Raw genomic sequence first — 23,415 nt, 5'->3', positions numbered from 1 at the left:
TATCATATTTCAGAATTAAAATAAACAAGATTCAATATTGATACCAAAGTACCAAAAAAGTTGGTCATATATTTTTTAATAATTATTATTATTATTATCCTTTCGTGTTTTTCAGAAGATTGCGATAAAGACGAATAAGACGGTGGTAACACTGACTTGACAAATAGAAACTCAAAGAAAATTGAAGTCATTGTCCATATTGCAACATACTGTATAATAAAAGAACCGAAACGATCATTAAGATCATTATTCTACTTATGAGTTATATTTTAGAACATATATAGTGTTTAGTGATTCATAAAAATAATAAAATAACTGTTTTATCTTTTGATTGCAACGATTATATTGTGAAACATAACCCGCAAATTGTCAGATGTTTACAGATATTGTAGACTAAAAAAATTAAAATTGAAACGAGTAGATTATTTTTAAATAATTTTAGACTCCAATACACTTATTTTGTGGACTCCATAGAACGAGGACCCATATCGTTATGAAATAAATTTAAAGTAGGATCAAATTTTAATATATAAAAAGTCTTATATTAAATAACAATAATTTAAATATCATTTAAAAACAATAATTTAAATATGTATAATAAAAATATGATAATGTAATTAAAAAAAGACATTATTCTTTCAATAAATAACAAATTTTAAAATTTTATTTAAACCCGTGCTTGGCACGGGTTATCAACTAGTAAATATAAATTGAACCAAGCTTATACATCATTGTGTATGTGTTCAAGAAATTGAACCCTTTTAACACCCGGACGACTTGGACCAGGTACATCATTGTGTATGTGTTAATTGTTATTTGTTACTTCATCAACTTTTATTGTACAATATTGTTGCGGGCTCGAAATATTTACAAGAAAACTAATACCTTTGATATCTCTGTGACGATATGCATCAATATTTTTAACAATAGTTTTAGTTTTAACGAGCCAAGCTCAAACCGAATTTTTAAACAACATATGTTGTTCCGAGCTGATTTTTAACTACATATCCCGTTTCGAGCTTAAGTTTTAAACGAATCACGTCGAACCGAGTTAACCCGAGTTCTAACATTTAAACAAACCAACCAGCTGATTGGTGGTCTTGTACATAACTCATATCCCATCAGCCTCCAAGCGATTTTAAGATTCGCAACAAATAAGAAATCAATGAAGTAACACCTGAACTTGAAAGTACGTCCTACATGTTAATAGACACAAAGGAACTTTTAGAAGAAGAAAAATTTATTCTAATTCTGGTTGTAGGCCATCATAGATAATCTGGATCAATTTTTCTAAGAAACATGAGTAAACACGTTCAATGAGTATAACAATCTGGCGCTATCCCATTACTCCTCATGGTATTTAACACCTCTAATGCCCTGTCCATTTTTCCTGTTAAACAAAATCCACCCATTAGTGTGTTGTAGCCTTGTAGGTGAGGTAGTATAATTTCTTAATCGAGAAGAGGTTTCATTTGTGAACTTTTAAGAATTTTGAACTTTAAGACAAGAACATATGCAAGAATTTGAGTAATTTGAAATTCAAATACAAATGCAGATCTAAACAAAAGAATGTTAGATGAATGCTCGTACCATCCAATACCAAGTGACAAAAATGTAACTCAACTCCAAAATGCAGACCGTGATGATTGATGAGAAGAATAATTGAGGAGTTATAAACAAATATGGTCAGATAGCCTCTTTTCTTATCTTCGATCATAAATTAATGTCCACGATGAGAAATCTACCCACAAATTTCAAATATTTATGGTTCAGACAGCAAATTTTTATACCAGTGAGTGGATTTTTTCAAATAGATATATAAGATACTCCGACTGAAACTCGATAAATTTATAATTTTGAAACTGATAAATTTTAAATACTAGTTTCTTGTGATAATTGAGATTGAATATATTAATATGTTGAGATCGAGTTTATTTAATCAACTTATTAATTTATCAAGGTTCTACTATATTCCACAACTAAAATTATCAATGGCTCAATGGAAGGTGAGGATTCCTGTATTATTATTTCGAAATAATTGAGGGAGAAGGCATGTTAGAACAAAAGTTGTCTTGTGAGAAGCCAAGAGGCCAGTTTTAGCTTTGTGCATACAGTATATATGTGCATGCTAATGCTTAGTTTGAGATGCAGAGTGTCGAAGAATTCTTGATTTCCGACCATCATGTTGCCCGAAGGTAAAATGGGTCGGTCGGATTGGGTCTATCGGAAATAGCTTCTTTTCTTGTAGTGAAGTTGGTCACCGATTTATATATAGAATTGTAGAGATGATGGTATGTCAGTGATGGAGGTTGTGCATGGATATGGAAGCTGTTGTTGTAATAGTATTGAAGCAGGACTCTTCGGTCTCTTCGGACTCTTCTTCCTCGCCAGTACTATCCATGTATTCAACCCAGCTTATATATTGGTATTCTGCCATAGATTGTTTATGTAACTCTATATAGTGTGCAAGTGACGGAATCAAAAGGGCTAATCTAAACTGCAACTCGTCTCACTTTCAAAAATTAGGGATGACAATCAGTTTCGATCCTTATTTTTTTGAAATTCCGGAAAGCGCATGCCTATCTTAACATTTTTGCAAGACACAAAGTTGATTGAGTTATTTCTTTGTTTTTTGCTCATATTAATGAAGTTTGTCATTTTGTGTCAACATTAGCCAGAATCGAATCGTGAATATTGAGGTGAAAATACAGGTGCAATGCAAAGCATGCAGAAAGCCTTTTAGGCTTGGGTGGTCTAGGAGAAGAAAGGGCTTCTAATATTTCGCTGTTGCATGGGCTTCTAATGTGAAGAAATGTAATTCATTAGTTTTATTGTTGCTATACCCTGTGCTTATAAAATTTTGCCAGGGGACTTGAGAGCAAAAGCATACAAGATCGAGTCACTAGGTAGCGACCATTACCATGTCAATGCCTTAAAATGATGGGTCTGGATGTTCCCGAGATCTAGTTTCTTGAAATTACTAAATGTTTGCGATGTTAAGAACTTACCCCAGTCGCATTGTACACTTGGCAGGGTTTTCATCATCTGTTAGTTCTTTGACAGGCTCTACCATGGTTGAGTAGAATGGAAGAAATATAGGAAAGAAAATATTTCCTTTTCCGAATTTACTGTTGCCCTGTGCTCCACACCTGCATCATACAATTTCCGTATACTAACTGCCTTATCATAGAAATTTCCGCCTACTAACATATGCAAGTAACTCAACAATGTATGCGAAATCCTCAAGAATGTTGGGAAAATGAAAATTTATAACAGTGAACCATCAATTTTTCTACCTATTGCAACAACCATTCAAGGAAAGCAAAAATAGATGAATCTTCTTCTTCTGTTGAAAAAAGGTATAGTACCATGGACGTTGCGGATGCATCCGCTGAGAAATCGTGAGTAACGTGTTTTCTATAAGTGTTTCTTTATGCAAATTAGGTAAAAGAGTAAATATTTGACACATGCAAACATAATATATATGTTACATGGAGCTCATGTATCTCTATACAAATTAAGTATGGCATCGCATATTGGATTCAGTTAAAGCTCATGTTTTTTACTATATGTTCTTCATGTGGGATTCAAGGGGCCACTTGATGAGATCTGTGAGTACATAGAGTTAGGTCTATGACCTATAACTTATAAAGATTACTGGCAAAGGAGTAAAGACAATGAATTCATACTTTTTTTTATCACTTTTCTCCACTTCTAATAAGAAGTCCTCAATATCAAACAGGAAGCATAAATAAATGAGGGCCTAGGGGATGCACTTTAGTTACCCAGCATCTGATGTAGAGACCTTCAGATCTATTTGACTGATCTTCTCAAATCCAGAATGTGCTCGAGCTGTCAACGTGATCATTTTTCTGCACAATATCAAACGGGAAGCATAAACATATAAGGGACTATACAGATTAGAAAGAATATATTGCGCAACCAATAAAAGTTTCACCTAACCAACTGAAACTTATTTTCCACATTAATTATTAGAACCAGAGAAATACAAGATTATTTAAAAAAACCAGCTTTCTTTCCAAGCCGAATAGCCTAATATCATTGTTTTGTCTCTGCCAAACCCACATGGATGAAACAAGGAGAACATGAGAAAAGCATAAACCACAGAAAACTAATATTCTTGCGAACACTCCGTAACTCAAATCTCTGGAGAATCGACACAGACTCTCGGTTCCTAGTGTTCTATAACATATACAGTACAATTCAACGCATGAAAATTTCAGCAACATGTCATAACTCATAATCTGTAAGCTCCTTGTGATTCCACAAACAACATTCATACTTCATTTTTTGTTCCAACTTGTTATTTTGTGTAATCCACTAGACCACAAAAGGTAAATTTTTACCAATCTCTGCTTTGTTCTCTATATTAGTGCATCTCCAAGAGCCAACTTAGCATAATGGAGTTAAATAGCAGGGAAAAGCTAGCAAGCGGAAGGGGGGAGACAAAAAGGAAGTGTAAGGAAAAAAGTAGGGATTATACATTCATTTTAAGAGTTTTTGTTATTTTAATTAGTAGAGAAAGAGAAATGAGCTTGTTTGTGAAAGCCTGAATATGCGTGGTGAAGGGTATATCTGGAATAAAGTTATCTGATATATGCATTATAGAGGTAGTACAGAGGCTTCTTTTATTATTTTTAAATGCTGATTTATTTTTCCGTATTATGGGAAGCGTCGCTATGCTAGCTTTCAGTTCGGAATGACAACTTGAACATAGACTGTCCTTATATAGAAGAGATAGCATTACAGTCTCTAATCCACTGTCTATTACCTCTAAACAAACTGATGGTATCTCTTAAGTTGCTAATAGATATAATTCTTTACTCAGCAAAACATATTACTATAGCAGATAACTTAAATAAGTTAGGAGATGACAATAAATAACAATGAACCATAAATTAAAGTACCTGTTGCAAAAACCATTTGCAGAAAGCAAGAACGGCGGGGTCCTGTTCTTCCTGTTCTTTAGGAAATAGCTCTACTACCATGGATGTGGTAGATGCATCCGCTTCGTAATTGTGAGCTCGCATGTTCTCAATCAGCACAACTGCTTCTTCATATCTTTTATTCAAAAGGCTTCCACGGATGATCGTGTTGTAAGTCACATCATTAGGCAAACAACCGCTAGTTTCCATTTCAGAAAGTAATATCTTTGCTTCCTCAAACAACCCTTCTTGACAAAATCCTTGAATCATTGTAGTGTATGTCTTCACATTGGGTTGCAAACCTCTCGAAGCAAGCTTATCAAAAATATTTCTGGCCTCGTCAAGTTTTCTGTTCTTGCAGAGACCATCAATGAGGATATTATGTATTTGAACATCATGAACTATACCTTTACATTCCATTATTCGAAAGAAGGAAATTGCTTCATCCATGTATCGGTTCTTGCAAAGGCCATCCAACAGAATTCGACATGTTACGATATTTGGTTTATTACCTTGTTTTAGCATTTCATGGAAAAGGTTCCGCGCCTCATTATGTCTACCCATCTGAAACAAACCATGTATGATGGTGCTGTAGGTTTGAACATCAGCTTTTATACCTTCAACAGGCATTTGTCTGAGGAGATTGATGGCGTTGTCTACTTCCTGCCTCTTACAATAGCCATTTATCAGAATGTTATAGCTATAACAATTTGGCCATATCTCATTACTCCTCATGGTATTCAGCACCTCTAGTGCCCTGTCCATTTTGCCTGTTAAACAATATCCATCCATTAGTGTGTTGTAGGTGATGACATCAGGAGGTACACTTTTCTCGATCATAATTTCAATAACATCTTGAGCATCTTTTGTCCTCCCTTCTTTGCAGTGTGCATCGACCAATATATTATAGGTGTGCAGATCAGGAGAGATCTTCTGAGCACCCATCTCACTTAACAAAGGCTCAATGTCCTCCCATTGGCTGGAGCTGCAAAGGCCTTGAAGTAATCTGTTATAGGTTATAACATCTGGTGGAATGCCTCTAACGCTCATTACAGACACAAGATCCAGTGCATGATCGACTCGTCTTTCTTTGCACAGAGAATCAATAATCGAGGTATAAGTTATCGCATCGGGTTTACAACCTAACTTCTCCATCTTTCTTAACAACTTGAGAGCCATGGAGGTATTTGAAGTTTTGCAGAGACCATCAATGATGGTGTTATACATAACTACATTGGGCTGAATTTCTCGAAATCTGATAAGCTTCCTAAATAGATGCTCAGCCTCCAAAGCCCTGTCTTGAGACAGAAGGCCCTTGATGAGAGTAGTGTAGGTCACGACATCAGGCACCCAACCACTCTTGATGATTCCAGCAAGCAATGAAAAGGCATAATCAAGTGTATTCAAGTGACAAGTGGAATGGATGGCAGTATTAAAGGTAACAATATTAACAGGAATGCTTAACACACGCATTTCTCGAAACATGGAGACAGCAACAGAGTACTCTTCCATCCGAACGAGGGCGGCTAACAGTTGGTTGAAATGCAGAACAGAAAGCTTAGATTTCAGAAGGAGCATTTTATCGAACAGAAGAAGAGCATCGTCGAGTTTATCGAAACCAACCTTGGATTTCTGATAGAGTAGTAGTTTTAGCTCGGGATGAGTGGTGGATGGAGAAGGAATAAAGGGGGGTTTGGGTTGTGAATTAGGGTTAGGCTTCGTAGAGAACAGAGGAAATGGGCATGCGAGTCTTTGAGCTCCTCTTCTCAGGAAAATGGCAGACATTGCTTAAATATTTTGTGAATCAAGAACTGATAATTGTCACATCAGAATAAGAGTGATGGACTAAATAACAGACAAATTTAAGAACAGACAAACAAAAATAACAACCAAGCTTATCTGTTAGTACTGTCATAAACATAAATTGCACCTTGGAGTGGGTAAATCATTGCATTTGTACCGTGCTTGTTATCCGTTACTTTACCATCTTTTATCATCCAACTAGTGAAAAAACGCGATTGATAAAAAATAGAATGCAAGACCGTTTAAAAGATCTTTATGATCTCTATTTTCTGAGTCTTTTACTTTATAATTGTTATTGAAATATAAGAAAATAAAACTTTTCTTAAAACTCTAACCTTCATCATTTACTAAAAGAAATAAAATAAACAGCTATATCCTTTTCAGGTGATGATCTTGATTAAGGAGGCGGAGCCTACATCAATTAATAACGTAATACGACAACTTGTAATATTAGAATCCAAATCAGCAAAAACTGATGAAAACCATTCACTTTGATTGCATTCTAAGACAAATTACATATGCAACCACCTTGTTACAAGCCAGAAGACAAAGGAAACTCTACAATGCCACACTGGTCTTTTAGACAGCTCCATCCTTTTCTTGCTTGTGCTGCGCAGCCTCTTTGACAACATTTTTGTTTGCTGAATCATATATTCTTGTGCTTCTTGCTTCTATTCTTCAGCCTCCTTTTTCTTCTCTTGTTTCATATCCGCCTGCCAGACTCTTCTCTGCCGAACCATTAGCCCTTGTCTTTTCAGCCTGTCAAACCGCTTTGTTGATGACATAAGCAATAGGATCCTATTAAGTAAGATCACAACTCCAAAAAAAGAGGCTAGCTTGTAAATCACATATTCTGCACAACTATGTATATCTCTTGGTTCAATTGCAGGATTGTACATACAGAACTGAAAAGGTACTACAAGACAGCACAAACCTTGCAGCCATCCCCGACCAGATCAAAACATTGCAGCACCATTTGCATCACAGAAAGATCCAAAAGATGGTAGACTTGTTCAGAAAGATAACACATATATGTGAAAATAGTTACAGAAGAATCATGCTCAAATGATTTTAATAAATACTTAACAAATTTGCCTAATATAATGTGACGAACCCCTTTCCACATGAATCATGATTGATAAGTTAACAAAAGAAGCAGAAGATAATCGAGGATAAGGAGAAACATTCCCAGCTCTGCACTGCTCAGTAGTATTCGCTATCGATTCTGCTATGTATTAAACCATCCAACTTTGTAGACATGTCATGAGCCTATTACTTCAGCAACTGACCTTCGTACTTGAGCAACTATCAAAGTAATATCATCTAGCTTCCCTCCTACAAAACAAAAAGAAAATAATTATGTGTACGGTTATTTGCATAATTTAACAGAAGGAGCAAGAGTAAAATTCAAGTCCTCCAGGTGATGCCTGTTAGCTTCACTCCTAAAGCCTTTTTCCACGATGGTACGTCAAAACCTTGTTCCTTCAAATAAAGAAGGCAATTATGTGTGTGTTGATAAAGTTTGATCATCTTAAAAACAAGTTGAGTTTGTTCGATGCATACTCTAGCTCTGGCTTCCATTGAATAGGGGGGATCGAATCTGAAATATACTGAGCGTTTGCAAGCCAGATCAGCTAATGCCTTCGGTAGCATGAAAACCAGATTTTGGTTAGAAAATAATAGAATTGCATAAAGCCGAATCAGTTGCAATTTCCTCGAGTCTTACCAGCCATAACAACAGTACTATTATTGGCTATTGTTGAAACAATCTTATGGTCAAAAACATTGCCGAGAAGACCATCTGAACCCATTATAACAGAATCACCCTCCTCTAACCCCATGCTACAAACCTGTGGATGGGAAGAGTTTACTTAAAACATGACACAATTGATTGCATGGTGTAAGAACTATATACATCTTAGTAAGTTCTCTAATATGACTTATATGCTAGTCTTTTGATCACCAGCACACAGTCCAATAGTGGCAGCACATGTAAGTAAAGTAAATAAAGTTGTCTCTATTGCCATGAACAACAGCGGATAGGTTTGAATGATAATGCAATGTGAAATTTCAACACACATTCTGACAGCTTACAGAAGGTCCAAATATCAGGTTGATAAGTCCTTATGTTTTTCAAAATTAAACATCATTTAACTTTTTCTAGGATGTTAGAATTCAAGTGTCTGGACTTTGGAATGCAATCTTATCTTATATATATATGCTAAGGAGGTTCCTCAGAGGATGATTTAATGGCGTATATGACATATTCACACAGATCATACAAGAATAAAATCATTATATTGATCATATAGGAAGATGTTTTAATCGAAACATTCTTACCATCGCATCCTGATATGTCTGGCCAATCTCCTCAGAGCTCAACTGGTATGGACAATCAAAGTAATGCTCCTGCAGAAATGTGGAGAAGAGTATTTGGCCTAAAAAGGGCCTGTGACAATTTTAATTGGAGCAAAGGCCTCTAGATAAATGGAAAGGCAAAATTCTGTAACTTAACTAATATAATAATAATAATTAATAAGCAGAGGAAATAATGAGTTTATTAGTTTAATCAAAATAAATATATAAAAAGTCTAAATACTAAGAAAAACGTAGTCACCACGTATCCAACTCAACCATCAATACCCTTTATTAATAAGCGAAACCACGTTTCGGTGGAACATCGGTACTTTTAGTACCAAAATTTGGTCACTTTCATATTGATTAGAATTTTATAATCATTATTATACTATTATCAGAAGACTTATATATTGAATAAAATTTTATTAATATAGACCTCAATATTCATTAGGACAGCGAAAGACTTCTATATTAATTAGAATTTTATGTAAAGACTTCCATATTGATTCGGATTTTATTATTAAAAATTTCAATATTAGTTAAGATTATTATACTACTATAAAAAGACTTCCATAGTGTATAGAATTTTGTAATATAACAGTTATCCTATCCGCACAGTTAAATCGCTAACAATTTAACTTATGAAACAATTCTATAAAATTCATATCAAAATTTGGCTATCGTCATATTATTTTTTATTTAACAATTATTACTATTATCAAAAAATTTCTATATTTTTACAGGATTTTGTATTATAACAATTATCTCACTAATAAAAAAATATATTTCCCATAAAATTATTTGTTTTAAAATTTTAAAACTCAAATAATTTAATATACGGAACAACTCTATAAATCTTTTAGCAATCTTTAGAGTTCAAATAAATAAGGAGTTCATATTGATATTAATGTAATATCCTATCAATAGAATAATAATGTCAACGGAATTATTCGTTTTAATTTTTAAAAATCATACAATTTAATTTACGATAAATTTATAAAATTTCTATCATATTTCATAATTAAAATAAACAAGATTCAATATTGATGCTAAAGTGCCAAAAAACCTGGTCATATATTTTTTTAATATTTATTATTATTATCATTCAGTATTTTTCAGAAGATTGCGATAAAGACGAATAAGGCAGTGGTAACACTACTTAGACAAATTGAAACTCAAAGAAAATGAAGTCATTGTCCATATTTCAACATATAATAAAAGAACCGAAACTTTAGACATACGTCAAATATTCGTTTTAATTTTTAAAACTCGCAAGTACAATTTAATTTACGAAACAAATCTATAAAATTTCTATCATATTTCAGAATTAAAAACCTCAATATTCATTATGACGGTGAAAAACTTCTATATTGATTCGGATTTTATTATTGAAAATTTCAATATTGATTAAGATTATTATACTACTATAAAAAGACTTCTATGGTGTTTAGGATTTTGTAATATAACATTTATCCTATCCGCATAGTTAAATCGCTAACAATTTAACTTATGAAACAATTCTATAAAATTCATATCAAAATTTGGCTATCATCATTTTTTTTATTTAGCAATTATTACTATTATAAAAAAATTCTATATTTGACAGGGTTTTGTATTGTAACAATTATCTCACTAATAAAAATATATTACCAACAAAATTATTTGTTTTAATTTATTAAAACTCAAAGAATTTAATATACGGAACAACTCTATAAATCTTTTAGCATGCTTCAGAGTTCAAATAAATAAGGAGTTCATATTGATATTAACATAATATCCTATCAATAGAATAATAATGTCAACGAAATTGAAATTATTCGTTTTAATTTTTTAAAATCATACAATTTAATTTACGATAAATTTATAAAATTTCTATCATATTTCATAATTAAATAAACAAGATTCAATATTGAAACTAAAGTACCAAAAAACCTGGTCATATATTTTTTCTAATAAATAATAATTATTATCATTCAGTATTTTTCAGAAAATTACCCTTTATTAATAAGCGAAACCACGTTTCGGTGGAACATCGGTACTTTTAGTACCAAAATTTGGTCACTTTCATATTGATTAGAATTTTATAATCATTATTATACTATTATCAGAAGACTTATATATTGAATAAAATTTTATTAATATAGACCTCAATATTCATTAGGACAGCGAAAGACTTCTATATTAATTAGAATTTTATGTAAAGACTTCCATATTGATTCGGATTTTATTATTAAAAATTTCAATATTAGTTAAGATTATTATACTACTATAAAAAGACTTCCATAGTGTATAGAATTTTGTAATATAACAGTTATCCTATCCGCACAGTTAAATCGCTAACAATTTAACTTATGAAACAATTCTATAAAATTCATATCAAAATTTGGCTATCGTCATATTATTTTTTATTTAACAATTATTACTATTATCAAAAAATTTCTATATTTTTACAGGATTTTGTATTATAACAATTATCTCACTAATAAAAAAATATATTTCCCATAAAATTATTTGTTTTAAAATTTTAAAACTCAAATAATTTAATATACGGAACAACTCTATAAATCTTTTAGCAATCTTTAGAGTTCAAATAAATAAGGAGTTCATATTGATATTAATGTAATATCCTATCAATAGAATAATAATGTCAACGGAATTATTCGTTTTAATTTTTAAAAATCATACAATTTAATTTACGATAAATTTATAAAATTTCTATCATATTTCATAATTAAAATAAACAAGATTCAATATTGATGCTAAAGTGCCAAAAAACCTGGTCATATATTTTTTTAATATTTATTATTATTATCATTCAGTATTTTTCAGAAGATTGCGATAAAGACGAATAAGGCAGTGGTAACACTACTTAGACAAATTGAAACTCAAAGAAAATGAAGTCATTGTCCATATTTCAACATATAATAAAAGAACCGAAACTTTAGACATACGTCAAATATTCGTTTTAATTTTTAAAACTCGCAAGTACAATTTAATTTACGAAACAAATCTATAAAATTTCTATCATATTTCAGAATTAAAAACCTCAATATTCATTATGACGGTGAAAAACTTCTATATTGATTCGGATTTTATTATTGAAAATTTCAATATTGATTAAGATTATTATACTACTATAAAAAGACTTCTATGGTGTTTAGGATTTTGTAATATAACATTTATCCTATCCGCATAGTTAAATCGCTAACAATTTAACTTATGAAACAATTCTATAAAATTCATATCAAAATTTGGCTATCATCATTTTTTTTATTTAGCAATTATTACTATTATAAAAAAATTCTATATTTGACAGGGTTTTGTATTGTAACAATTATCTCACTAATAAAAATATATTACCAACAAAATTATTTGTTTTAATTTATTAAAACTCAAAGAATTTAATATACGGAACAACTCTATAAATCTTTTAGCATGCTTCAGAGTTCAAATAAATAAGGAGTTCATATTGATATTAACATAATATCCTATCAATAGAATAATAATGTCAACGAAATTGAAATTATTCGTTTTAATTTTTTAAAATCATACAATTTAATTTACGATAAATTTATAAAATTTCTATCATATTTCATAATTAAATAAACAAGATTCAATATTGAAACTAAAGTACCAAAAAACCTGGTCATATATTTTTTCTAATAAATAATAATTATTATCATTCAGTATTTTTCAGAAAATTGTGATAAAGACAAATAAGGCGGTGGCAACATTGATTTGACAAATAGAAACTCAAAGAAGATGAAGTCATTGTTCATATTGCAACATATAATAAAAGAACCGAAACTTTAGACATACGTCAAATATTCGTTTTAATTTTTAAAACTCATACAATTCAATTTACGAAACAAATTTATAAAATTTCTATCATATTTCAAAATTGAAATAAACAAGATTCAATTGATATCAAAGTTTCAAAAAATTTGGTCATATATTTTTTAATAATAATAATCATTATCATTCAAGTGTTTTTCAGAAGATTGCGATGAAGACGAATAAGGCGGTGGTAACACTGACTTGACAAATTGAAACTCAAAGAAAATGAAGTTAATGTCCATATTGCAACATATAATAAAAGAACCGAAACTCTAGACATACGTCAAAAAATTTGATATCAAATTTTTGGAAAGTTAATTAATTTTGTCAAGCTACAATATTAGTTTATCAAACAACTACAACAACTTTTAGATCTACAAAAACTCCAACTAGAATTATATATAATGTTTGCCTATTAAATGAATAAAATAATTGCGACTTAAAATTCTAAATTTTTGTTCAAGATTAAAGACGCTATAAGCGAACTTATATGTGTTGATCTTAAATATTATTTTCACAATTTAAAAATCATCAAACAATATAGTAATTTTACTAAAATAAAACATACTATTAGAGTTAAGTTCCATAAAGTCCGCATTTAAGCCGTAATAAGTAACAGTCATAATCTTTTAGTTTAATCATAAATAATATCTTTAATTATTCAAATTTGTATATAATTTACCATTTTAAGTAGTTTTAAATATATAATTATCAATTAATCATTAACATTTTTCAACATTAACAATCATTAAGATCATTATTCTACTTATGAGTTATATGTTAGAACATATATAATGTTTAGTGATTTATAAAATAATTATTTTATCTTTTGATTCCAATGATTATATTGTGGAACATAACCTGCAAATTATCAGATGTTTACAAATATTGTAGACTAAAAAAATTAAAATTGAAACGAGTAGATTATTTTTAAATAATTTTGGACTCCAATACTCTTATTTTGTGGACTCTATAGATAGAGTAACCATATCGTTATGAAATAAATTTAAAGTAGGATCAAATTTTAATATATAGAAAGTCTTATATTAAATAACAATATTTAAATATCATTTAAAAAATAATTTAAATAGGTATGATAAAAATATGATAATATAATTAAAAAAAGGCATTATTCTTTCAACAAATAACAAATTTTAAAATTTTATTTAAACCCGTGCTTGGCACGGGTTATCAACTAGTATATATCAAGAACGAAATCAACCACCAGTGTGCTTGAAAAAAGTTGAACACAACTGCATATATTATAAACATTAGGATATAGGGAGTGCTAAATGTGACCAATAGTTTAAAGAATCCTCTCTAGGACCTAAGCCTTACTTCAGTTCTCTTTTGGTCCTTCCCTCCCGGAGCAAGCAAAAGCACATTAATGTATATCATACATACTATTAGGTTGATAATCTCCCCTACATCAGAAGCTCATCGAACATTAAATAAAGCGTAAATTTGTCAATTCACATTCACACTTGTAACAGACTTCTTGATTATACTTTTAAATCAACATCACACGTTCCAATCATCAATGCACACATAATTTTAACATCCGCTAATGCTAATAACTAATAAGTTCCGATTACCCTGCCTGTGTAACATAGCTCGAAAAATCACTTTTGCAACAAACAATATCCTGTAGAACATAGCTCAAAAAATAACTTTCGCAACAAACAATCATTTAAAAACATATATATTACCACAGCAAAAAAACAATACCTCATGCATAGATGTACAGAGATTAGTAACCTACCGCAGTTAAAAATACACCATCTCTACTGCTATGTATTAATTCATCGAGATTCTACTATACCTGCTTGAAAATAGCGTCGGAGCTAAAAGGACTATCCTTGATTCTCCGATGAGCCGGCGACGAAGCTGGCAATGTAAATTTCTTATGCATTATGATGAAGCCTTTCCGTAAAATAATCATGTGGTGTGAACATGAAATTTAGCAAATTTAAAGAGCACGATATAATTAAAATTACCTTACAAATCTCAACCAATTACTTACCATCGTCCTCTAAGCGTCGCAAATGAGCTTCAACCTTCGCCCGGACCTCCATAAACCGCAGACAAAGAGTGTCATTGCCCGAACCCGAAAGAGGAGGAGAGTCGGAGAAACATGGAGGTGGAGCAGACAAATGAAAGTAATAAGAGCCAGTGAAGTTGTAAGTTGTAACCGAAATAATTAATAAGACGGGAAAGCAAAGAGAGTTGATTATTATTATATTAAATAAATTAAATAAAAGTAAAAAAGAAAAAATCAAAGAAAGCACAGAATGACAGAAAAATAGGAAACTCAGATGGAGAGAGGTGAGGAGCGCCACGTCACCTAGTAAGGATCCTCCTTTATATAAATATAATATAATATAAAGATGTTGCTTATCTTTGATATCTCTTGGATGATAGAAGTATAAAAAACATTTCGAATTAAGTTTTTATAATTTTTTTTCCCCTTCGAGCTCGAGTTTTAAATGAATCAAGTCGATAAGTTTCGGATATTTACTTTTCTTCAATCCACTAAAGTTGATTTACGAATAGCTCCACAAGGTCATTAAAAATTTAACTCAACTGTGAGTTATTATGTTTGATTGTACAAGTTTACATAATAGGAAAAAGTTCGACCACTATTTAATTTATAGTATTCAAGTCCAGATTTCTCTTATCCAAATTTATAGGCCTGCATATAGAAAATGATATCGCTTCGTCTTATATCATGGCAAACGTCTTCATAATCTTTATAAATGATGTTCATAGTAACTAAATTTTCTGCTTCTCAAATTTTCTTAAAAACATCCACATCTTGAAATTTTAAGCAAGCTTCACTAATTACTGTAATTGTTTTCTGCAACTGAATACGATCAACCACTTTTAGTCCAGGTTTGAAATTTATACAACTTGTATGATTAGAAAATTTTAATATATGACAAATTCTCTTTTAACTTGGTAGTCTCCATTTTGGTCCGATGAAGACCAAACGTAAAGATGCTAAGAAATACTAGACGATATTGTCAAGAATATTCATAAATCATTTCGTGCTCAGCAAAGGTTCATGTTCTTTTGTAATGAAGTTACAATGATAAATCCACTTCTCAGTAAAATGGTTTAGCAGGGAACAGAGTACAAGTATATTCAAACTAAAGGAAATTTGCATGCTAGTCTTTGAGCTCCGCTTCTCACTATAATGGCAGACATTGCATAAAGCTGTTGTTACCTACAATATGCAGCATCAAGATGTCAAGAAATTGAACCCTTTTAGCACCCTTTTAGCACCTTGATGACTTGGATTGGGTAAATCCTTGTGTTTGTGTGTTGCTTCTTATCTGTTACTTCAACAACTTTTATCGTACAATATTGCTTCGGGCTCAAAATATTAACAAGAACATTAGTACCTTTGATATCTCTTTGGCGATATGCATCAATATTTTCAACAATAATTTCAGTTTTAACGAGCCAAGCTCGAACCGAATTCTTAAACAACATATGTCGTTCCGAGCTAATTTTTAACAATTTTTGAATTGCATATTCAAGCTTGAGTTTTATACGAATCACGTCGAACCTAATTAAATCGATTTCTAACTTTTAAACAAACCATTCGATTCGGAAATAGCATTACTAAAGGGTTAACAATCATGTGAGTCACCAAAGCGAGTCCGATATATCAAGTTAGTCACTGAACTCAAAACCGTCTCAAATAGGTCACTGGAGTCTGGTACAGGTATCTTTAAATATGAGTTGAAGAAGTAAAAATATCATTTATAGGGCTTTACACATTATTCTTGAATGTTACCACAAGTACAAGGTTATGATTCTAGTATTTATGATAATATATTAAAATTTTATCAAATTTATTTATTATTCATTATTTATTATATAGTTATTTTTTTGTTTTAATTAAAAATAAATAGTAAATAAACTTGATAAATTCTAAATATATTATGATAAATACTGTACTTAGTTGGGGTATAATTCAAAAATAATGTGTAAAACTCTATAAATAATATCTTTACTCCTTGAACTCGTATTTAATGATACATGTATTTGACTTAAGTGACCAATTTGAGACCGTTTTGAGTTCGGTGACCAACTTGATATATTGGGTCCACTTCGATGACTCACTTAATTATTAACAATCAGGTCCAAAAGATCACAACAAGCAGAGGCCTCAAATAACAATCGATTTTTTTTTTTATCCAAAACATGTGCAGATTACATTTCACAAGACTATAGTTAGTGTATGGAATCGAATCCAAATAATATATGTTATAGTTAATCTCAACACTAACGAGAATCAAGTAGCGAATCGAATCTAGAATGAGGTGAAAATGCTGGTGCAATGCAAAACATGCATTGGCTCTGGCAGAGAGCATTGGCTCTGGCAGAGAGCATTGTGCTACTTGCTGGAACTTGTTTAATTTTAGCCTTTTAGGCTTGGGTGGTCTAGGAGAAAAAAGGGCTTCTAATATTTCGCTGTTGCATGGGCTTCTAATGTGAAGAAATGTAATCTTTTTTAAACTAAATGCTCTCTCATCAATCTTAACTATAGAATCTGGTTCATATGCATTCCAGTTTTTGCAGGGCAGACCTCATTCTGAGTGGTACTTGCTCCAAAGGATACCTGAGCCTAGATTGCCACACATTGACACTGGGAGGCTCATTTAATCATGATAACAAAAAAATTTCGCCACTCTGAAGGCTCAAATAAACGACGACACTGGTTATGTCGTTTTTCATATACCTTGATACTCCTATGTAGTAGCTGCTTCGCCATTCTGTGTCGTGATAAACTTGCAATTCTCTGCAATATATGGTGTAGTAATTTTCAAAGTTTGAATATAAAATATACACTAGAATCTTTTTATCTGTAGTGTAATTTATTAGTTTTATTGTGGCTATACTCTGTGTTTTATTTTTTTTAAATGCTGATTTCTTTTTCCGTATTATGGGAAGCCTCGAAATGCTAGCTTTCAATTCGGAATGACAACTTGAACATAAACTGTCCTTAATACATATAAAAGAGATAGTATTACAGTCTCTAATCCATTGTCTATTACCTCTAAACAAACTGATGGTACCCCTTAAGTTGCTTATAGATATAATTCTTTACTCACCAAAACATATTACTATAGCAGATAACTTGAAGAAGAGAAGAAGTTTCATTTTTCCTGTTAAACAAAATCCATCCATTAGTCATGTGTTGTAGGTGAGGTAGTATAATTTCTTAATCGAGAAGAGGTTTCATTTGTGAACTTATAAGCATTTTGAACTTTAAGACAAGAACATATGCAATAATTTGAGTAGAGATGATGGTATGTCAGTGCTGGAGGTTGTGCATGGAAATGGAAGCTGTTGTAATAGTGATGGAGCAGGACTCTTCGGACTCTTCTTCCTCACCAGTACTATCCATGTATTCAACCCAGCTTTTATACTTGCTTTGGTTCTGGCAGAGAGCATTGTGCTACTTGCTGGCACTTGTTTAATTTTAGCCTTTTAGGCTTGGGTGGTCTAGGAGAATAAAGGGCTTCTAATATTACGCTGTTGCATGGGCTTCTAATGTGAAGAAATGTAATCTTTTTTAAACTAAATGCTCTCTCATCAATCTTAATTATAGAATCTGGTTCATATGCATCACTGTTTTTCATTCTAAGCGGCACTTGCTCCAAAAGATACCTGAACCCAGATTGCCAAACATTGACACTGACATTGGAAGGCTCATTTAATCATGATAACAAAAAAATTTCGCCACTCCGGAGGCTCAAAATAAACGACAACACTGGTTATGTAGTAGCTGCTTCGCCATTCTGTGTCATAATAAACTTGTGATTCTCTGCAATATCTGGTTTAGTAATTTTCAAAGCATGAATATAAATTACACATTAGAATCTTTTATTTGCAATGTAATTCATTAGTTTTATTGTTGCTATAACCTGTGCTTATAAAATTTTGCCAGAGGACTTGAGAGCAAAAGCATACAAGAGCGAGTCACTAGGTAGCAACCATTACCATGTCAATGCCTTAAAATGATGGATCTGGATGTTCTCGACATCTAGTTTCTTGAAATTACTAAATGTTTGCGATGTTAAGAACTTACCCCAGTTGCATGCCTTGAACACTTGGCAGGGTTTTCATCATCTGTTAGTTCTTTGACAGGCTCTACCATGGTTGAGTAGAATGGAAGAAATATAGGATAGAAAATAATTCCTTTTCCGAATTCACTGTTGCCCTGTGCTCCACACCTGCATCATACAATTTCTGTCTACTAACTGCCTTATCATAGAAATTTCTCAGATGTTTTACTGTCCGCCTACTAACATATGCAAGTAACTCAACAATGTATGCGAAATCCTCAAGAATGTTGGGAAAATGAAAATTTATAACAGTGAACCATCAATTTTTTTACCTATTGCAACAAGTATATATGTTCATACAAATTAAGTATGGCATCGCATATTGGATTCATCCTTTTCTGATCACTTTTCACACTTCTAATCAGCAGTCCTCAATATCAAACAGGAAGCACAAATAAATGAGGGCCTAGGGGATGCATTTTAGTTATCCAGCATTTGATGTAGAGACCTTCAGCTCTATTTGACTGATCTTCTCAAATCCAGAATGTGCTCGAGCTGTCAGCTTGATCATTTTTCTGCACAATATCAAACAGGAAGCATAAACACATACGGGACTATACAGATTAGAAAGTAAATATTGCGCAACCAATAAAAGTTTCACCTAACAAACCGAAACTTTATTTTCCACATTAAATTATTAGAACCAGAGAAATACAAGATTATTCAAAACGCGAGCTTTGTTTCCAAACCGAATAGCCTAATATCACTGTTTTGTCTCTGCCAAAGCCACATGGATGAAACAAGGAGAACATGAGAAAAGCATAAACCACAGAGAACTATATTCTTGCGAACACTCTATAATACAAATCTCTGGAGAATCGACGCAGACTTTCGCTTCCTAGTGTTCTATAACATATACACCACAATTTAGTTTTACGGCATTTTTAGTAGTGAGCAGAATAAAAGTATCACTATATAGAAATCCCAATAATAATGCAACTATATAAAACTAAAACCTGCCATATGATAGCTGTTCAATTAACCATATTCCATTTCCTAGTAGTTTAATGCTTTAACGCATGAAAATTTCAGCTACATGTCATAACTCATAAACTGTAAGCTCCTTGTGATTCGACAAGCAATATTCATACTTCATTTTCTGTTCCAACTTGTTATTTTGTGTAATCCCCTAGACCACAAAAGTTGCGAAACAGTCATTTCATCAGTCAATCTGATAGTGCTGGAAAATGCACACAAGTGATGTTTGCTAATTTGGCATGCAATTGATTTTATCCTTACTGTCTGGATCGAAATTTTAATATATCCAACACTTTTTTTTTTATCAAACGGAATATCCTTGAGAATTGAGATAGAATAATCTTTTCCCAAACTTCATATGTCAATAACAGCTAATTTAACTAAAACAACCAATTAGCTAAATGTGATGTGCCAATTCAAATTTAGAAAACTGGAGATAATGTTTCAACTCCAACCATGTTGACCCTGGTAAATTTTTACAAATTTCTGTTTTGTTCTCTATATTAGTGCATCTCCAGGAGACTTAGCATAATGGAGTTGCATAGCAGGGAAAAGCTAGCAAGCGGAAGGAGGGAGACATAAAGGAAGTGTAAGGAAAAAGTAGCGATTATCCATTCATTTAAGAGTTTTTGTTATTTTAATTAGCAGAGCCTGACCCTCTCGAATGCTCAAATCTCTATATAAATTCTCTTTTGAACTCCAAATATAATACACTTCATTTAGCTTGTTGTTATTCATACGGAGGCTGAACCACACCTCGATCGGAGGTCCTTTTTATTTCAAGGTAGATCAGAATCATCAATATTGGTCTGAGTTATATTTTCATTCCTGTTCAATAGTGCTCAATCCTCCTATTATCACTGGTTCGTAGCAATAATATTACTTGATTCTCAGCACCGTCTCCATAGATAATACTACTTGCCATTGCTTTTACATAGTCACAATCCTTTTAATAATAAAATATGAAATAGCATTACTAGAAGTCAGAATGGTATAACATATAATATCAGGAGAAAGAGAAATGAGCTTGTTTGTGAAAGCCTGAACATGCGTGCTGAAGGGTATTTCTCGAATAAAGTTATCTGATATATGCATTATAGAGGTAGTACAGAGGCTTCTTTTATTATTTTTAAATGCTGATTTGTTTTTCCGTATTATGGGAAGCGTCTAAATGCTAGCTTTCAATTCCAAATGACAACTTGAACATAGACTGTCCTCATTACATATAGAAGAGATAGTATTACAGTCTCTAATCCATTGTCTATTACCTCTAAACAAACTGATGGTATCCCTTAAGTTGCTAATCGATATTATTCTTTGCTAATCCCTCTAAACTATAGCAGATAACTTAAAGAAGTTAGGAGATGATAATACATAACAATGAACCATTAATTTCTTCAGTACCTATTGCAAAAACCATTTGCAGAAAGCAAGAACGGCCATCCAACAGAATTCCGTCATTCCTTTACAAAGGAAATTGCTTCATCCATGTATCGGTTCTTGCAAAGGCCATCCAACAGAATTCGACATGTTACGATATCTGGTTTATTACCTTGTTTTAGCATTTCATGGAAAAGGTTGTGCACCTCAGCATGTCTACCCATCTGAAAGAGACCATGCATCAGTGTATTGTAGGTTTCAACTACAGGCTCCAGACCTTCAGCAGACATTTGTCTGAGGAGACTGATGGCTTTGTCTACTACCTGCCTCTTACAATAGCCATTTATCAGAATGCTAAAGCTATAACAATCTGGCGCTATCCCGTTACTCCTCATGGTATTCAGCACCTCTAATGCCCTGTCCATTTTGCCTGTTAAACAAAATCCATCCATTAGTGTGTTGTAGGTGATTACATCAGGAGTTACACTTTTCTCGATCATAATTTCAATAACATCTTGAGCATCTTTTGTCCTCCCTTCTTTGCAGTATGCATCAACTAATATATTGTAGGTGTGCAAATCATGAGGGATCTTGCTAACACCCATCTCACTTAACAACCGCTCAATGTCCTCCCATCGGCCTGAGCTGCAAAGACCTTGAAGTAAGCTGTTATAGGTTATAACATTTGGTGATATGCCTTTGTGGGTCATTACAGACAGAAGATCCAATGCATGATCGACTCGTCTCTCTTTGCACAAAGAATCAATAATCGAGGTATAAGTTACAGTATCGGGTCTGCATCCTATCTCCTCCATGTTTCTTAATAACTTGAGAGCCATGGAAGTATTTGAAGTTTTGCAGAGACCATCAATGATGGTGTTATACATAACTACATCGGGCTGAATTTCTCGAAATCTGATAAGCTTCCTAAACAGATGCTCAGCCTCCAAAGGCCTGTCTCGAGACAGAAGGCCCTTGATGAGAGTGTTGTAGGTATAGACATCGGGCAACCAACCACTCTTGATGATTCCAGCAAGCAACGAAAAGGCATAATCAAGGGTATTCAAGTGACAAGAAGAATTGATGATGGTATTAAAGGTTGTCATTTTGAGCACCAATTTGAGTGAGGCTCGGCTACGTGCTCATGGCGGGTTATGCTTGGATTATGTTCTCCTCCGAGAGAGCTCTCCAATGCATGTTTATTCACTCAAAACGACTAAGGAATGGATGAGTTGTGATGATCCAAAGTTGCTTCCTTGGTAGTGGAAAATTGGAAAAGAGAGCTAGTATCCCACATAGAAATGAATATGAGCCTTTAATGGGTTTATATAGTAGAACACTCTTGTAGTGTTTAACTTGTGTTAGTATGTTATGCTCCACCACCTACGTGCGCGCAGGGGGGGGTGCAAATTGTGGGATTTCGAGGCAAATCTCGTGGCTTCGCAAGCCTCGGGCTTTTCCGCGTTCAATCCGTTTTATCCTGGGGCTTTTCCGCGTTCAATCCGTTTTATCCTGGGAGGCGATCGTTCATCACACTCGGTGAGGGCGAAATACGCTTTAAGGAGACAGTTACGCACTGGACTCGGATTTCCGTTCATCTGGTTCTGGACCTACGCCTGCGGGCTCTGGTTCTGGACCTACACCTGCGGGCTTCGGCTTCGGGACTACGCCTCCGGGCTACGGTTCTGGGACTACGCCCCCGGGCTATGGTCCTGCGGGACAGATGACCTTTGGTCAGTTCAGTGTTCCACTTACACACTGTCCGGCAGGACATGTTCCTCAGCCGAATGGGACTGCTGCGCCTGTTGCGCCCTTTGGGCCAGCTGTGCCGCATGTGCCTACTTCTCACGCTGAAAGGCCAGAAAAGTTCAACGGAACGAACTTCAAACAGTGGCAGCAGAAGATGTTGTTCTACCTGACCACACTGAATTTGTCTCGCTATCTGAAAGAAGAGACACCTATGCTCACTGCTG

At 33.0% G+C, this 23,415-nt stretch overlaps 3 protein-coding genes across 4 annotated transcripts; all 3 read right to left on the bottom strand.

Moving 5' to 3' along the window:
* Positions 1 to 1,178: 1,178 nt before the first annotated feature.
* LOC108202304 (pentatricopeptide repeat-containing protein At1g63330-like) lies at positions 1,179 to 6,939 on the bottom strand. 2 transcript variants are annotated; one of them, XR_001803061.2, is made up of 4 exons: positions 4,929 to 6,938; positions 3,690 to 3,872; positions 3,009 to 3,149; positions 1,179 to 1,390 (listed from the first exon to the last, which is right to left on the bottom strand). XR_001803061.2 is itself a non-coding variant. In XM_064084349.1 (3 exons), exons 1-2 carry the CDS (start codon positions 6,729 to 6,731, stop codon positions 3,831 to 3,833), a joined length of 1,845 nt encoding a protein of 614 aa, XP_063940419.1. In that variant the 5' UTR covers positions 6,732 to 6,939; the 3' UTR covers positions 2,582 to 3,149; positions 3,786 to 3,830. The 2 variants fall into 2 exon arrangements, 1 of the variants encoding a protein (XP_063940419.1); XM_064084349.1 differs by lacking the exon at positions 1,179 to 1,390 and having other exon boundaries at positions 2,582 to 3,149; positions 3,786 to 3,872; positions 4,929 to 6,939.
* Positions 6,940 to 7,191: 252 nt separating this feature from the next.
* On the bottom strand, positions 7,192 to 15,123 carry LOC108202307 (probable protein phosphatase 2C 1). The gene is made up of 4 exons (XM_064084350.1): positions 14,968 to 15,123; positions 14,767 to 14,831; positions 8,476 to 8,599; positions 7,192 to 8,390 (listed from the first exon to the last, which is right to left on the bottom strand). The coding sequence occupies exons 1-4, from the start codon at positions 15,017 to 15,019 to the stop codon at positions 8,380 to 8,382; spliced, it is 252 nt and encodes an 83-aa protein (XP_063940420.1). The 5' UTR covers positions 15,020 to 15,123; the 3' UTR covers positions 7,192 to 8,379.
* Positions 15,124 to 21,504: 6,381 nt separating this feature from the next.
* LOC108200996 (putative pentatricopeptide repeat-containing protein At1g12700, mitochondrial) lies at positions 21,505 to 22,647 on the bottom strand. Its single transcript, XM_017369284.2, has one exon. The coding sequence runs from the start codon at positions 22,546 to 22,548 to the stop codon at positions 21,520 to 21,522; it is 1,029 nt and encodes a 342-aa protein (XP_017224773.1). The 5' UTR covers positions 22,549 to 22,647; the 3' UTR covers positions 21,505 to 21,519.
* Positions 22,648 to 23,415: the final 768 nt, after the last annotated feature.

The sequence above is a fragment of the Daucus carota genome, chromosome 9 (genome assembly GCF_001625215.2).
Source record: "Daucus carota subsp. sativus chromosome 9, DH1 v3.0, whole genome shotgun sequence".
In the NCBI taxonomy this organism is placed as follows: Eukaryota; Viridiplantae; Streptophyta; class Magnoliopsida; order Apiales; family Apiaceae; genus Daucus; species Daucus carota.
This window is presented reverse-complemented; position numbering and strand designations above follow the sequence as displayed.

Bases quoted from the DNA above. Each gene is read 5' to 3' on its own strand.
- LOC108202304 (XM_064084349.1), bottom strand. From the start codon at position 6,731: ATGTCTGCCATTTTCCTGAGAAGAGGAGCTCAAAGACTCGCATGCCCA. The intron at 3,873-4,928 runs GTACTTTAATTT...GATATTGTGCAG, and splicing joins GCAAATGGTTTTTGCAACAG to AAAAATGATCACGTTGACAG.
- LOC108202307 (XM_064084350.1), bottom strand. From the start codon at position 15,019: ATGGAGGTCCGGGCGAAGGTTGAAGCTCATTTGCGACGCTTAGAGGAC. The intron at 14,832-14,967 runs GTAAGTAATTGG...TTACATTGCCAG, and splicing joins GCGACGCTTAGAGGACGATG to CTTCGTCGCCGGCTCATCGG. The intron at 8,600-14,766 runs GTATAGTAGAAT...TCCCATCCACAG, and splicing joins CCGACGCTATTTTCAAGCAG to GTTTGTAGCATGGGGTTAGA.
- LOC108200996 (XM_017369284.2), bottom strand. From the start codon at position 22,548: ATGACAACCTTTAATACCATCATCAATTCTTCTTGTCACTTGAATACC.